Genomic DNA, 15,098 nt, shown 5'->3' on the forward strand with positions numbered 1-15,098 from the left:
AACCATACAAGTCATGTATATTTGCTGTGGTATTTTATAGAACACAGATTTCCCAGGAAGACGTTAATCAACAGGCTGAAGGTCAAGCTGGCCATGGAGGTCAAGCTGGCCATGGAGGTCAAGCTGGCCATGGAGGTCAACAGACTAGTCAGGTCTCTCTCTAAAGTCCCTGCCTGGCTATTCAAACATGCTTTCTCTGAAACGAAATAGCATTTCAGAGTAAAAGATCCTTGGCTACAGATGCACAGTCAGCTCAGATTAATGCTAACCATGGTTCAGGCAGCATGAATGTCATGACAGGTTCTCTTTAAATATGAGGGCTCATGAATTAAACTGACTGCCATCTAAAACTTATTGTGGCGTTGCATCTCAAAACACAAATTTGCCAATTTTGTTATTTAACCCCTTTTACCCCCAAGGGTGGTTTGCCTGTTAGTGACCAGTAATCCCATAATCCTATTTCTTCAAGTAGGCCATCTGCACTACAATTATTAATAACCACATAATCTGCCATGGCAGTACAAAGTGACTGGAAAAGGGAGTGAATTAAAATAATATTTATTAAAATATCCAAAATATTAAAAAATGGGGTTAAAACAAACAGGGAAAAAGATGGAAGAAAAACCTCCAAAAAATCAAGGAAGGGCACAGTAAATTGTAAAAGATAATTGTGCCTGCAAACCAAACCAAGGGTGTTTTAAAGAGAATATATCTTGCTGAAGGGGGCCTGAATAAATGCTCAAGATGTCACTATATGTGCTAGCAAAGTGCCGTGCAATGTATTAAAGTGAAAGTGACTGGAATGTCAAAAGACAGCCCCTATTGCAGCTTCTTCAAAAAACAATTTATATAGCAAGACAACAAAAGTCAGGAAGAAGGAATACATTGTATGAAAACGATATGAGGAAGGATTTTTACCAGGTATAATTGTTGTAGATTGCAGTGGTGAGGTGCGACAGAAAAGCAAGTACTGTGACTAACCCCGAGCGCGAAGAGCGCCGTTTCGCTAGTAAGCTTCTTCAAGATAGGGCGAGATAGGAGCTAGGAACGGCCGAGATGCTGCAAGGGTGTGCAGGAAGGTATGTGGGATGTGTTTTTTTTATGGGAACCATGCATACAAGGATAGGGGATAAGGAGCCATGCATACAAGGACAGCGACAAGGGAGCCATGCATACCAGGAAAGTAATGAGGGAACAATGCATACCTGTCTTAGACTTGAGTCAATAAGTTTACATAGTTTTTCGCGGCAAAATTAGGTGCCTCAGCTTACACGCGAGTATATATGGTAATTAACTGTGATTTTACAAGGATGAGTAAAAAATACTAATACTAAAATGTTATTGGCATCCAGAAAAGTGGTATATACAGAAGTTTGGGCACCTCTGGTCAAAATTACTGTTACTGTGCACAGTTAAGCAAGTTGGGAGATGAAACGATCTCTAAAAGGCCTGACGTTAAAGAGGACATACCCTTTTGTAGGCAAAAATATATATTTTCATCTTTTACATTTTAAAAATTACAAAAAAAGTGAAAAATGTTCAGATGCCAAAAGTTTGGGCACCCTGCATAGTTAGTACCGAATAGCACCCACTTTTGAAAGTATCACAGCTTGTAAATGCTTTTTGTAGCCAGAAAAAGTCTTTCAATTGTTGTGCGAGGGATTTTCATCCTTTCTTCTTTGGAAAATTCTTCCAGCTCTGCGAGATTCCTGGGTCATCTTGCATGTACTGATATCTAGCCACAGATTTTCAATGATGTTTAGATCAGGGGACTAGGGGGACCATTGTAAAACCTTCAGCTCGGGCCTTTTGAGGTAGTCTACTGTGGATTTTGAGGTGTTTAGGATCATTACCCATTTGGAGAAGCCACGCTGTTTTCAAATTCAGCTTTTTTACAGATGGTGTAATTTTTGCATCATGAATTTGTTCAGATTTTATTGAATCCATTCTTCCCTCTATCAATGAAATGTTCCACGTGCCATCGGCTGCAACACAACCCCAAGGCATGACTTATTCACTTCCATGGTTAATGGTTGGCGAGATATTCTTTTCCTGAAATTGTGCCTTTTTTTCTTCCACACATCTTTTACCATTGTGGCCAAAGAATCCAATTTTAACCTCATTGGTCCACAGAACCTATTTCCAAAATGTATTAGGCTTGTTTAGATTTTTTTTGCATACTTCTGAAGCCGAATTTTATGCGGAGGACACAAGAGACATTTTCTTCTGATGACTCTTATGTAAAGGCCATAATATTTGTGGAAGTGTCCTGGAACATTAGAACAATGTACCACAACTCAAGTGTCTGCTAAATCTTTCTGAAGATCTTTTGCAGTCAAGCAGGGATTCTGATTTGCCTCTCTAGCAATCCTACAAGCAGCTCTCAACAAAATTTTGCGCCGTCTTCCAGACCTTAACTTGACCTTCACTGTTATTAATTGCCATTTCTTAATTAAATTTCAAACTGAGGAAAGGGCAACTTGAAAAGGCTTTGCCATCTTCTTATAGCCGTCTCCTGCTTTGTGGGCCTCCACCATTTTAATTTTCAGCTAGGCAGCTACTAAGCAGAAACCATGACTGCTGCTTTTTGGCACAAGGATAGAGGAGGCTGGGTTTTTTAAAGCTGGGAAATTTGTATCACCTGGCCTTACCTAATGATGATGGTGATCAAGGCATAAGCCTAACAGGCTATTTAAAGTCTGAAACCTTGGTCAAAGTTATTTGAGCACACAAATCATCAAGGGTGCCCAAACTTTTCCATCAGCCCTGGGTAAAATACTGACTGTTGTCGAGTGGAGAAATATTTGGACCAGACCAGCCAAGACTACATCTTGTAATTTTCATGCAAAGAAAATCGGTAAAAAATACTTTGTCTCTGGTACCATACGCCTGAATTTTTACATAAAACGGACCCATCTATTCCTTCCCTTTGCTGGTGTTGCGTACTGTCTAGAGGTTCTAAACTTCACATTTTTTTAGAATTTCCACCGATTAAACCATTCTAGGTGATATTCCAACTCCTCATTAAGCAAGTTTTTGGAGTGGATCCACATTAAGTCCTCAGCTCTTTCTATTAAATATTTTCCCTGAATCCATATCCAAGAGATCCATTAGATTACTCTTACATATGTTAACATATTCATAATGCAGACTGCTGACAGGTCACTGATTCCTTTTAACCTTGTTTGGTCTCATTGGGATTCCTTTTGGGCCATGGTAAACAGTTGTGCTCAATAGTTTACATATCCCCAGCAGAATATTTGCTTTCTTGGCCTTTGCTCAGAGAATATGAATAACACCAAAACTTTTTCTCCACTCATGGTTAGTGGTTGAGTGAAGCCATTTATTGTCAAACTACTGTGTTTTCTCTTTTGAAATCATAATGACAACCCAAAATATCCAAATGACTGATCAAAAGTTCACATACCCTGGTGATTTTGGCCTGATATCATGCACAGAAGTTGAAATAAGTTAACTATTTGATATTTTGTGAGAAGCGTGGGTGTGTGTGTGTGGGGCTATCTAGCAATTCAGCAGCTGCATACAGTAAAATCACAAGACAGGATAGAATACATGGATTACATACAAAATATACACATAAAATAGTTATACAGATATCAGTGACCTATATAATTAGTACATTGTTTGCTGCTTACTGTACATGTATTTATTAAAAGATGATTTTTCTGAAAAAAATGGCGTGGGCTCCCGAATAATTTTCTTAACCATCAGAGGGAAAGCCGACGGCAGATGTTTATAGCTTGGGAAGGGGGTAAAATCCATGGAGCTTTGCAGGCTATTAATATCAGCTCACAGCTGTGTACTTAGTCTTTACTGGCTATTAAAATGGTTGACCCCCACAAAAAAATGATGTAGGGACCCCCTATAATTAATAACCAGCAAAGGGCGGACAAACAACTGCAGGTTAATATTAATAGCCTAGGAAGGTGCCAAGGATATTTCCCCGACAAGGTTAAAAACATCAAATCTTAGCTGCCCATGAAAAGGTGTATCTATAAGATGTGCCAATTCTGGCACTTAGCCTTGCTCTTCCACTTACCCTGATGCAGTGGCAAGTGAGGTAATAATTGGTGGGGGGGTTGATGTCACTTTTGTATTGTCAGGTGACATCAAGCTCAGAGGTTAATAATGGAAAGTGTCAATAAGGCGCCCCCCCATTACTAACCCCATAGTCTTATTGTATAAAAACGGACACGCAGAATAAAATCCTTTAACTGAAAGAATGACACAGACTCCTTTAATAAATCTTAAATAAATTATACTTACTGCATCGCCCATTCCAGTGACGCCATTGTTCTCTGCAAGAGAATTAAAACAAACAATATTCCTCACTTGTCCATTGAGATTATAATCCATTTGTCCCACGACGGGTCTAGCCCTGCTACATCTAGATGGCAGAATGCAAGGTTGCATGATGCGACCATACAGCCTGATATCCAGCAGAGACACTGAGCAGCATCTGGTACCACTGCTCAGTGTCTCGCGTTGAACTCCTACAACCTGTATGACATGACTGCGAGGGTGAGAAAGTTCTCATGCTACCATGTACTCCATGGCAACTGGACTAGAGCATCGCAAACTTTCTACTATGATTTTTTGTGCCTTTCCAATAAGTAGGCCCAAAGACTTCATGGCATTGCAAGGGCTTACCTTACCAATGAGAAGAGGTGCAAATTATGTCAAGTGATAGACAAACGTTTTCAGTGCTCTAGTCTAGCCAACACAGAGTAGAGGGTCCGGAAAATTCTTTTGGGCAACTCCACACTAGTTATATAAGATTACCCAAATGCCCAACTATGCTGGAGGAACAACTCACATTACTGTACAACCACACAAGAAGCTCCGAGTATAAATTCAATTAAAAACAATTTTTATTCAAGTTTAAATAATAAAACAAGAGAGTAACTACACAAGCAAAGACAAAAATTAAGGATTTATACTCAGAGCTTCTTGGGTGGTTTTACTAGTTATAAAAAGACAATAAATCCAGCACCAAGTAAAGGCAAAAACGTTTTGGAAACATGGCCTTAAAAAAAGCGCCCAATTTTTATTATTGTTTAAGTGCTGATAAATATCATTTTTAACCCTAGAACGCATGACCATAAAAATCTACACTTTCACATAACTGGGGCCTTTTAGGCCCATGTGCAAATAACATGGAACAACTCAAAAATAATTTTCAAAGTTTATTTGAAAATTGCAAAGTAAGGATGCATTCCCACTAGCGCTGGTGTCTGCCAGGAGGAGATCTGTAATGGATCTGACCTCCTGGTGACCCCAGCTAAGGCTGGCGGAATCCCGGCATTCCAGCAGCCTTAACTGGAGTTACCAAGAGATCAGATCCATTACGGATCACCTCCTGGCAGACCCCAGCGCCAGTGGGAACACAGCCTAAGATGTGAATAATTCAAAACATTACTATGTGCAAAAAAGAAAAAAAAGAGTAACTGAACGGGCTTAAAACGCCCAATATACGCATTCGATATAACTCTTTATAATAATGTTTTTTTGTCTAAAAGTTGTTTTATATAAAAGTTGCAGTAAACATGCTGCAGGAATCTCTCTTTTCAAAGGTTCCTTTTCTACTTTACGAATGACCGCAACAACTTTCACACGTTATCTGTTCGAAAGAATGCTCCTTGCAGACATTTTGTCCACAAGTAGTACAGACACACTCGGATTTCCTGTCCTTCTTTGCTGGACAAATATAACATCGCTTTCTTTTTTTATCTCTTGGCTCTGGATGTTCCTGAAAACGTATACCACATCGGATCATAGCTTCTGTTGTTTGCCTTTGTAAGCATTTTGTTCTGCTTCTCTCCATCATGTTAGGCATTAAAAGTTCATAGCAAAGTTCTGTCAAGTATAGACATCTCTTGTCCTTTCTGTTGGCATGGAATTCTGGATGAGTCTCACTATAAACAATAGAGGTATTGAGGGCTGACACATTTAGCATATTATAAAAAAGAACTACAGGCCCACGTTTTGTCTGAATCTTGCACGTATACTCTCCAATCATTTCGTCCATCTTGTCCACTCCTCCTTTGGTTTTATTATAATGCAAGATGATTTCGGGTTTCTGTTTCCTGTTATTGGTGTCTATACTTCCATCACGGTGCATTGTACTCAATAATATCACAGATTTTTCTTTCTTAGCTTTATAAGACACCATTGTTTCTTGATTGCAGAAACCAAATACACTATAATAAAGTTGTCGATGTTGATTGTGCTTCATGATTGGAGGTATTTCTCTGCGGTTTTGCTTCATTGTACCAACAAGTGCAAGTTGTTTCTGAAGCAAAAAATTGCCCAGTTCAAGATTGGTGAAGTAGTTGTCCATTGTTATTTTTTTTCCAGAATAGAAAATTGGTTTCACAAGTGTTTTCACTACGTCAGAACATAGTTCTTTCTGGACTGGAGCGTCAACATCTTTGCCACAGTAAATCAGACCATTCATTCCATAATAGCTTGTAGAATCAGACATCCAGAAAATTTTAATACCATATTTAGCAGGTTTGCTGGGCATATACTGAATGAAATTGCAACGTCCCCTAAATGCAAGAAGTTGCTCATCCACTGTCACTAGAATGGTAATGCTTAGTACAGTTCTTGATAAAAAAATTCCCGATGTTGCTAATGGGGGGTAATTTAGCTTGTTTCCAACCTGACAGGATGAGTTCTCTTGTCGTCAAAACGAAGGCTTCTCCGAATATCCTCAAATCTATTGACTGACATTGTAGCTTTGTAATGTGGATCTGAAAAAGGGTTCATAAAGAGTTCTCTGATAGGAACATCGTATGATTTTGTACTCCCTGCCACAAGAGTAAGGCCAATATAAGCATACAGTTCCTCTTTTGTTATATTTTTCTATGTTTTTTTTCTTCCTGAAGCGATACGTTTTCCTTCTAAGTTAGTACACAAAACTACCTCATCTACAATATCTGAAAAAAATTTACAGCACATCTCTCTTTTGGACAAGAATTGTGGAATTCCTACAGTTCCTTGAGCAACTCTTACAATATTATGTGATGGGGTTCGTCCAAGAACCTCAGCAGTACTGTTCCAAAAAACATTAGTTTTGGATGTTCTATTTGTACGATCTGCTGGATCCATTACTACTTCATCATCTGAAGAATCACTGGACGATGAAGTAGAGACATTAGCTGGTGGCATGTACTCTTCATCAGACAAAGAAAGTTCACTGTTTTCATCACTATCAAAAATGATTGCTTCGATTTCTTGGTCAGTCAAACCCCTGGATGTAGACTGTGCCATTGTAACCTTAGAAGTCAGTAAACTAAAATGAAAAAAAAAAAAAAAAAGATTACAATCAGGGTTGTACACTCTTTATTAGTGTGTGTGCTAAGGGTAAAGTGCAGACCCCTCCTATCACCTTCAGCAGGTCACCACTTTAGGTGCAGTAGAAGCTTTTAGATTTTTGGAACTCAGAAAGTTTATTTTTCAAGAAACAAGAAAGCTGACTCCTTCCTCCAAAGTCTCTTCAGCAAGTAGCACACAATGAACAGTGTTCAGGACCTATGATGATGTCAGAGACGCATGACGTTGTGAGGGAGCCTCCTTCCCAAGATCACATGACCATGTAGTCAGGCAGAATTCACACTCTTCATAGCAACAGCAGAGTCATAAAGATGGAGTCAAAGTCTTCCCCAGCAACAGTGAAGACAAAAAGACTTAGGATCACATGTAAACCTAGTACGGGCCTAAAAGGCCCCAGGTATGTGAATATGGGGTATTCACAAAAAAGAGTTGTTATACCTAAATGCCTGTAACATAAAAATAAATTAACAACTGGAAATGACAAACAACTATATACCTGAGGAATACCTAGAGTTTCAAAATTCTGACTAAAGTAATCTTGCAGAAAATAGAAAACAATTAACAGGGCGGGCCTGCGAGGCCCCAGGCATGTGTTCTAGGGTTAATTTATTATTTATTTACTAGATGGTGGCCCGATTCTAACGCATTGGGTATTCTAGAATATATATGCAGTTTATTTTTGAAGTTTTCATAATGCAATAATGCACCCCCCCAATCCTGATATGTATGATTCTCTCACCCCCAATCCTGATATGTATGGTTCTCTCACCCCCAATCCTGATATGCATGCTACCCCTCAACCCCCAATCCTGGTATGCATGGTCCCCTGACCCCCCAATCCTGGAATGCATGGTCTTCTCACCCCCCAATCCAGGTATGCATGGTCCTCTCACCTCTCTTTCCTGGTATGCATGGTCTTCTTACTCCCCTTTTGGGGTATGCATGGTCCCCTCAGCCCCCAATCCAGGAATGCATGGTCCTCTCACCCCCCAATCCTGGTATACATGGTCCTCTCACCATTCTTTCCTGGTATGCATGGTCCTCTCACATCCCAATCCTGGTATGTATGCTCACCGTCACCCCCCTTTCCTGGTATGTATGGTCCCCTCACACCCCAATCCTGGGATGCATGGTATCCTCACCCCCCTTTCCTGGTATGCATGGTCCCCTCACCCCCCTTTCCTGATATGCATGGGTCCCCTCACCCCCAATCCTGGTATGCATGGTCCTCTTACCCCCCTTTTGGAGTATGCATGGTCCCCTCACCCCCCTTTCGTGATATGCATGGTCCCCTCAACCCCCTATCCTGATATGCATGGTCCCCTCAACCCCCTATCCTGATATGCATGGTCCCCTCACCCCTCTTTCCTGGTATGCATGGTCCCCTCACCCCCCTATCCTGGTATGCATGGTCCCCTCACCCCCCTATCCTGGTATGCATGGTCCCCTCACCCCCCCTATCCTGGTATGCATGGTCCCCTCACCCCCCTATCCTGGTATGCATGGTCCCCTCACCCCCCTATCCTGGTATGCATGGTCCCCTCACCCCCCTATCCTGGTATGCATGGTCCCCTCACCCCCCAATCATGGTATGCATGGTCCCCTCACCCCCCAATCCTGGTGTGCATGGTCCCCTCACTCCCCTTTCCTGATATGCATGGTCCCCTCACCCCCCAACCCTGGTATGCATGGTCCTCTTACCCCCCTTTCGTGGTATGCATGGTCCCCTCACCCCCCTATCCTGGTATGCATGGTCCCCCCTCACCCCCCTTTCTTGGTATGCATGGTCCCCTCACCCCCCCTATCCTGGTATGCATGGTCCCTTCACCCCCCCAATCCTGGTATGCATGGTCCCCTCACCCCCCAATCCTGGTATGCATGGTATCCTCACCCCCTTTCCTGATATGCATGGTCCCCTCACCCCCAATCCTGGTATGCACGGTCCTCTTACCCCCCTTTTGGGGTATGCATGGTCCCCTCACCCCCCAGTCCTGGTATGCATGGTCCTCTCACCCCCCCAATCCTGGTATGCATGGTCCCCCTCACCCCCAATCCTGATATGCATGGTCTCCTCACCCTCCTTTCCTGGTATGCATCGTCCCCTCTCCCCCCTTTCGTGGTATGCATGGTCCCCTCACCCCCCAATCCTGGTATGCACGGTCCCCTCACCCTCCAATCCTGGTATGCATGGTCCCCTCAACCCCCTTTCCGTGTAGCCGCGACCAATCAGCGTCGCGGCCCTGTAGCCGCAACCAATCACTGCCACGGCCCTGTACAAAAATATTAAAAATTAAAAAAAAAAGTTATTCTCACCTTCTGACGGCCTCCTGTCTTCTTTCCATGCGCCCGGCTTCGCATTCCCAGTAATGCTTTGCGGCTTAGACCGCTGATGACGTCGGTCTTCTTTCTCGCTCTCGCGAGAATGACGTCGGTCTTCTTCCTCGCTCTCGCGAGAGTGACGTCATCAGCGGTCTAAGCCGCAAAGCATTACTGGGAACACGAGGCCAGGCGCGTGGAATGAAGACAGGAGGCCGTCGGAAGGTGAGAATAACTTTTTTATTTTAATTCTCTTTTTTACAGATTAAGGCCTGCGCCTGCCGCTGACCAAACAGCTTTACAACGTTACAAACAGCTGCACCTGTCGCTGATTAGTTGCGGCCTGGCGGGGGGCCTGGCGGGGGGCCTGGCGGCCGCGACCAAACGGCGGCCCGCGATTTCGGTTACAGACAGACACGATAAGGCGTTTATATATATAGATATAGCACCATTGGTTCCATGGTGCTGTACATGAGAAGGGGTTACATACAGATTACAGATATCACTTACAGCAAACAAACTAACAATCAAAGACTGATATAGCGGGGAGAGAGGACCCTGCCCTTTCGGGCTTACATGCTACAGGATGGTGGGGAAGGAGACAGAAGGTTAGGGGGTTACAGCAGTTCCAGTGATGGTGAGGCGGTATCTCCAGTAGTGGTGAGGAGGCAGCGGGGATCACTGCAGGCTGTAGGCTTTCCTGAAGAGGGGGGTTTTCAGGTTCCGTCTGAAGGATCCGAGTGTGGTTGATAGCCGGACGTGTTGGGGCAGGGAATTCCAGAGTATGGGGGCTATTCGGGAGAAGTCTTGGAGGCGGTTGGGTGAGGAGCAAATAAGTGTGGAGGAGAGAAGGAGGTCTTGGGAGGACCGGAGATTCCTTGAGGGAAGGTATCTGGAGATTAGTTCAGAGATGTATGGAGGAGACAGGTTGTAGATGGCCTTGTCGGTCAGTATTAGTAATTTGAATTGGATACACTGAGGGAATGGGAGCCAGTGAAGAGATTTGGAGAGGGGAGAAGTGGAGGAGTAGCGAGGAGAGAGATGAATTAGTCGGGCGGCAGAGTTGAGAATGGACTGGAGAGGTACAAGGGTGTTAAGCAGGGAGGCCACAGAAAAGGATGTTGCAATAGTCGAGGCGGGAGATGATGAGGGCATGCACAAGCATTTTAGTAGATTGAGGGTTGAGGAAGGAACGGATTCTGGAAATATTTTTGAGCTGGAGGCGACAGTAGGTGGAGAGAGCTTGGATGTGCGGTTTGAAGGACAGGGCAGAGTCAAGGGTTACTCCGAGGCAGCGGACCTCCGGTACGGGGGAAAGCGTGATGTTATCAATTGTTATAGAAAGGTCGGGTAAGGAAGATCTGTGAGATGGGGGAAAGATAATCAGTTCATATTTGTCCACATTGAGTTTCAGGAAGCGAGAGGAGAAGGAGAAATAAAGAAATCTTTTTGGCTTGAATGTTGGTGCTGGACTTATCATCGTTACAATTTGTGAAACTGATGACTGCAGAACTTCCGAGCGCTTATCCAGAAAACCAAGTCACTGACATCTAAATGATGAGCTGACTACTACTCTAATAATCCCTAGATGGCTCTGTTAAATGTGATGCTTTAGATTCAATGATTGCCTGTCCCAATGCCAACTTATAGCAGTTGGAAATCAATTTACTATCCCTAGTGTAAGACTTCATTTACTGGGCAAAGCTCAAAGCAAGCAGGCCATACAGCTGTACACAATGTGCTATAGAGGCTCTGTTAGGTGTCATATGTAGGAATCTAAAAACATTAGATCGAGCATGTGTTTTTTTTCCTAACCAATTTGCTAAAAAATTTACAGAAAGAGTATGAAATTAGACCAAGAGAGTAGAGATGAGCAGATCACTTCACACAACTCTGGGCCACATCAGTGTTTTTTGGGCATGCACAGGAGCTGTGCAAATTTCATTACCCTCCGGGATCCCCTTATGATTAGTTAGGCTGGTGAGACCTCACTTGTGCGCCACATGGTGCCATGCAACACCAACGAATAAAACGTCACACAAGGGATACCAGTTCAGAAAATTCCTGCAGCTCCTGTCCATGGCCAGAAAGCACTAACTAGATAACATCAAACTAAAGACAGTTATGGGCGGTTCTGTTACAGCCCCATACCAAACCGAACCGTAATAAGCCAAAATAAGTAAGCTCGCAGCCAACGTCAAGGGTCCTCATAGTTGTAAGTCCCTACACTAAACTGTAAACAAAAGTCACAAAAAGAGGAATTAAAACCCCCCAAAAATTCAATTAGTAACACAGCAAAGAGGAATCCTTATAGTTTTGCTGTGTTAATTCTAACTGTAATGACCCCATAAGTATGAGGCCATAAAGTGTCAGCACTTAATGCTGTTTCTGGGGAAATCCTAACCTGGTTCATCGGACCCTAACAAACACACTAGGTGTGCCCAAACAAGCCTCTTCCTTGGTTAAAGTTGTAACAAATTTATAGTATATTTACAAGACAACACTTTTACAATGGATACACGAGCCCCTTTTCTAAAATGTGTGTGTGGGGAGGGGGGATTAAGTACCGAGTATAATTCACATCTTTTCCTCTTCAAATGTTGACACAGGCTTTTATCACAGCTCTTATACATTTCTTCATCCTTAAACGCTTCTATGGTCTAGAAATGCACAATGATCTGATGAGCCCTCATTTTTAAACGCCACTGTGCGGGTCCTTATTTGAAGAGTATGTATATTGTTCTAAGAGTTTAATTATCGCTAAGCCTTGGGCATGGAATACTACTTGCTGATTTAATGCAATGACAATATTAATACTCCGTTCATGTGATCTGTAAATCACCAGCGTTTCTATGATATTTTTCACCCCAACCCAGCAGCAGCACACCTCGAGAGATGCAGCATGCAGACATACAACTTATTAGCAGAAAGATAGAACAGCAAGTCACGAAAACAATATCTACAGGGCGCCGCTGCTTAGCTCAGACGACTTTATATATTAAAACTTTAGTTACCTGTGATGCTAACAAAATGTATTCACTAGTGGAATTAAATGAAAATCATTCAAAGCCTCCTATGTCTTATACTTTGGTTCGCAAGATTCCTATTCTTACAAGGTTTATCAGGGTTGTAATAAACAACAAAAAATAATAAAAAAAAAAAAACAACTTACAATGTACACCGAAGTGTAAAATATGATGCATTCATACAAATTAAGCTTTACAGAATAACATAATATTATTTGATGTAGCTTAAAACATACTAGACTGAAAGAATATACTCGCCTTTAAGTTTTCTCTTGAGATTGGAACGGACATATCTGGCAAAGGAAATGGTATTCTATCTGGTGCACAACGTCAGACCCTTCCTGTAACCTCGCCTGCACCACTCCGCAAATCTGACAACATTATACATGACCCCTTAGTGTTTAATGCAGCAAAGATGTCATTTTCTTCTGCACGGTAATTTATAGCTCAAGTACCCCTCGATTGCTAAGGGTATCCTTGTCTGAACGCAAATGGGATAATTACATACTCGGTCAATTACACTAATTCACATGAGCGCAGACATTGATAACATTACCAGCACTAGACGGGGAGGATGATTAGGGGTTGAGAAACACAAATTAGCACATGTAGTGCCATTACATATAAAGAGAGGGAGATCTCAGCCGGGGAACTGTAGACACTCAGAAGGATTACGAGCTGACTGCATTCAGTATTACGGTATCTTTAGAAGAATGTTACTGATGACATGCACATCGCAAGTCATGAGCCTTTCTCTTGCTCAGCCGTCTATGAGCGCACAAATTTATATATGCAGCTATTGTCTTTTGTATGACTAGAATTATATCCTCAAGATGAATACTGCATGAGAAACTTATTTAATTAGAAATCGCCCCCATGTTCCTAGCAATGTGCGTGCTGCAGTCACGCAGCCTTGGGCTACGTTGTTCTATGTAAGCCCCTACAGTTCAGAAACAAAAAGTGCCAAGAAAAAGCGCCATGTTAATCAGCAAGGATTATACACCAAATACATGCAGCCAAGAGGCGATATTGACATGTAGCTTCGAATTAAAAAGAAAAAAAAGAGAGAAGATATACAGAATGGGGCATATATGTAAAGGAAGGCTATCCTGTCTTGCAGCACGCCACCTCCTGGGTAAGTCCAGAGCTTTCCTAAGGTCAGCCCCAAAACATGAATCCAGAAATTATACGCCATCTTGGTTATAACGTTACTTCTTACTTGCCAGACTGCATAAAAAGTGGTGACATTTCACCCTCAAACAGATATACTGGTCTTTAATCCACTGTACCATCACGGTGCATTAGATACATTTATAAAACACATTCACCAATGACAGTACATCCCCATATCAGCCTTACACCAATGGAAGATCATGACGCATCAGAGTATATGTCAGAAAGAGGCGGCGGGAGATGGGCATAGGCGCAGAGATCCTCACTGCGCAGGCGCCATATTCTCAGCCCTGTAGTGTGACTATATCATAACACTGCGGGGAGCGGGATCTGTGGCCTCCGCGCCACGCAGGTGCGAGATCATTACATCATGACCTGATGTAAGTTCCCGGGCACGTCGCACGGCGCATGCCTGAGAAATCTTTGCAGAGTGCAGGCGCCGGGCATGAAACGAGGAGCAGAGGAGACGGAGCACAGACACAAGAGGGAGATGATGGATGGCTGCGAGGCGGTTGACACAGGGGGAGAAAACATACCTCCAGGACACAATAGAGGTATGGCGGGCAATTTATAAAACTCTATTTCAGCGTTCCTACGGATAAACATAAGAGCCACCTCCACAGAATGCAGCCTTAGTGCTGCTGAAGGTGGCTCTTTTACTGAAAAACACCCTGGGGGAGTGACAGGTTCCCATTAAACAAAAAAACGTCAATAATTAGAGAAGATTGATATTGCAGTTTGATGCAAACACCTGTAGAAGACATGCAGATAAAAAGCAGCAGAAAAGATGCTGCATTTACCCCACAAGTGAACATGGCCTAAATGTTTCCTTCACTGAAAACTATGCAGCAATATCCCCACGTTATATGTTGTGATGCACATCTGTATTGCAATCCACGGCTATTAAGCACAAAAACATGCAGGACACAATCTGAATATCTGCATCAAGCCCTTGGCTTTCATGCCGATTTCTGTGCTACATGTACTGTAGACCGAGGTTACTCGCATTGCAGTCTGATGCAGATTTGCGGTTCACATCACAGATACACAACAGATCCACCACATCTAAGCACACCGTAATCTCTACTGCATTCCCTTACTTCTCTCTCTGGGATTTAGACCTTTGCTTGAGCAGCGTGTAGTGGTGTGACTTGGATATAAATCATAATTTTACCCAGTGTTGTATATGGTATACAGCATGTGACTGGCTGACGGTGCCATACA

At 42.8% G+C, this 15,098-nt stretch overlaps 1 protein-coding gene across 5 annotated transcripts in view; it reads right to left on the reverse strand.

The window, feature by feature from the left end:
- Nucleotides 1-15,098, reverse strand: part of METTL4 (methyltransferase 4, N6-adenosine) — a 232,261-nt gene that overhangs the window by 71,845 nt on the left and 145,318 nt on the right. Inside the window, exon 8 of one of the 5 annotated variants that reach the window (XM_073550881.1) lies at nt 4,288-4,319. The exons of 3 other annotated variants lie outside the window; for them this stretch is intronic. In XM_073550881.1, the coding sequence (XP_073406982.1) occupies nt 4,288-4,319 (32 nt within the window). Of the gene's footprint in view, nt 1-4,287; nt 4,320-7,194; nt 7,319-15,098 lie in introns of those variants that run through there. One more of the 5 variants, XM_073550883.1, reaches the window with a different exon arrangement.

The sequence above is a fragment of the Dendrobates tinctorius genome, unplaced genomic scaffold, assembly GCF_039654945.1.
Source record: "Dendrobates tinctorius isolate UK_male_01 unplaced genomic scaffold, ASM3965494v1 ptg000171l, whole genome shotgun sequence".
Classification (NCBI taxonomy): Eukaryota; Metazoa; Chordata; class Amphibia; order Anura; family Dendrobatidae; genus Dendrobates; species Dendrobates tinctorius.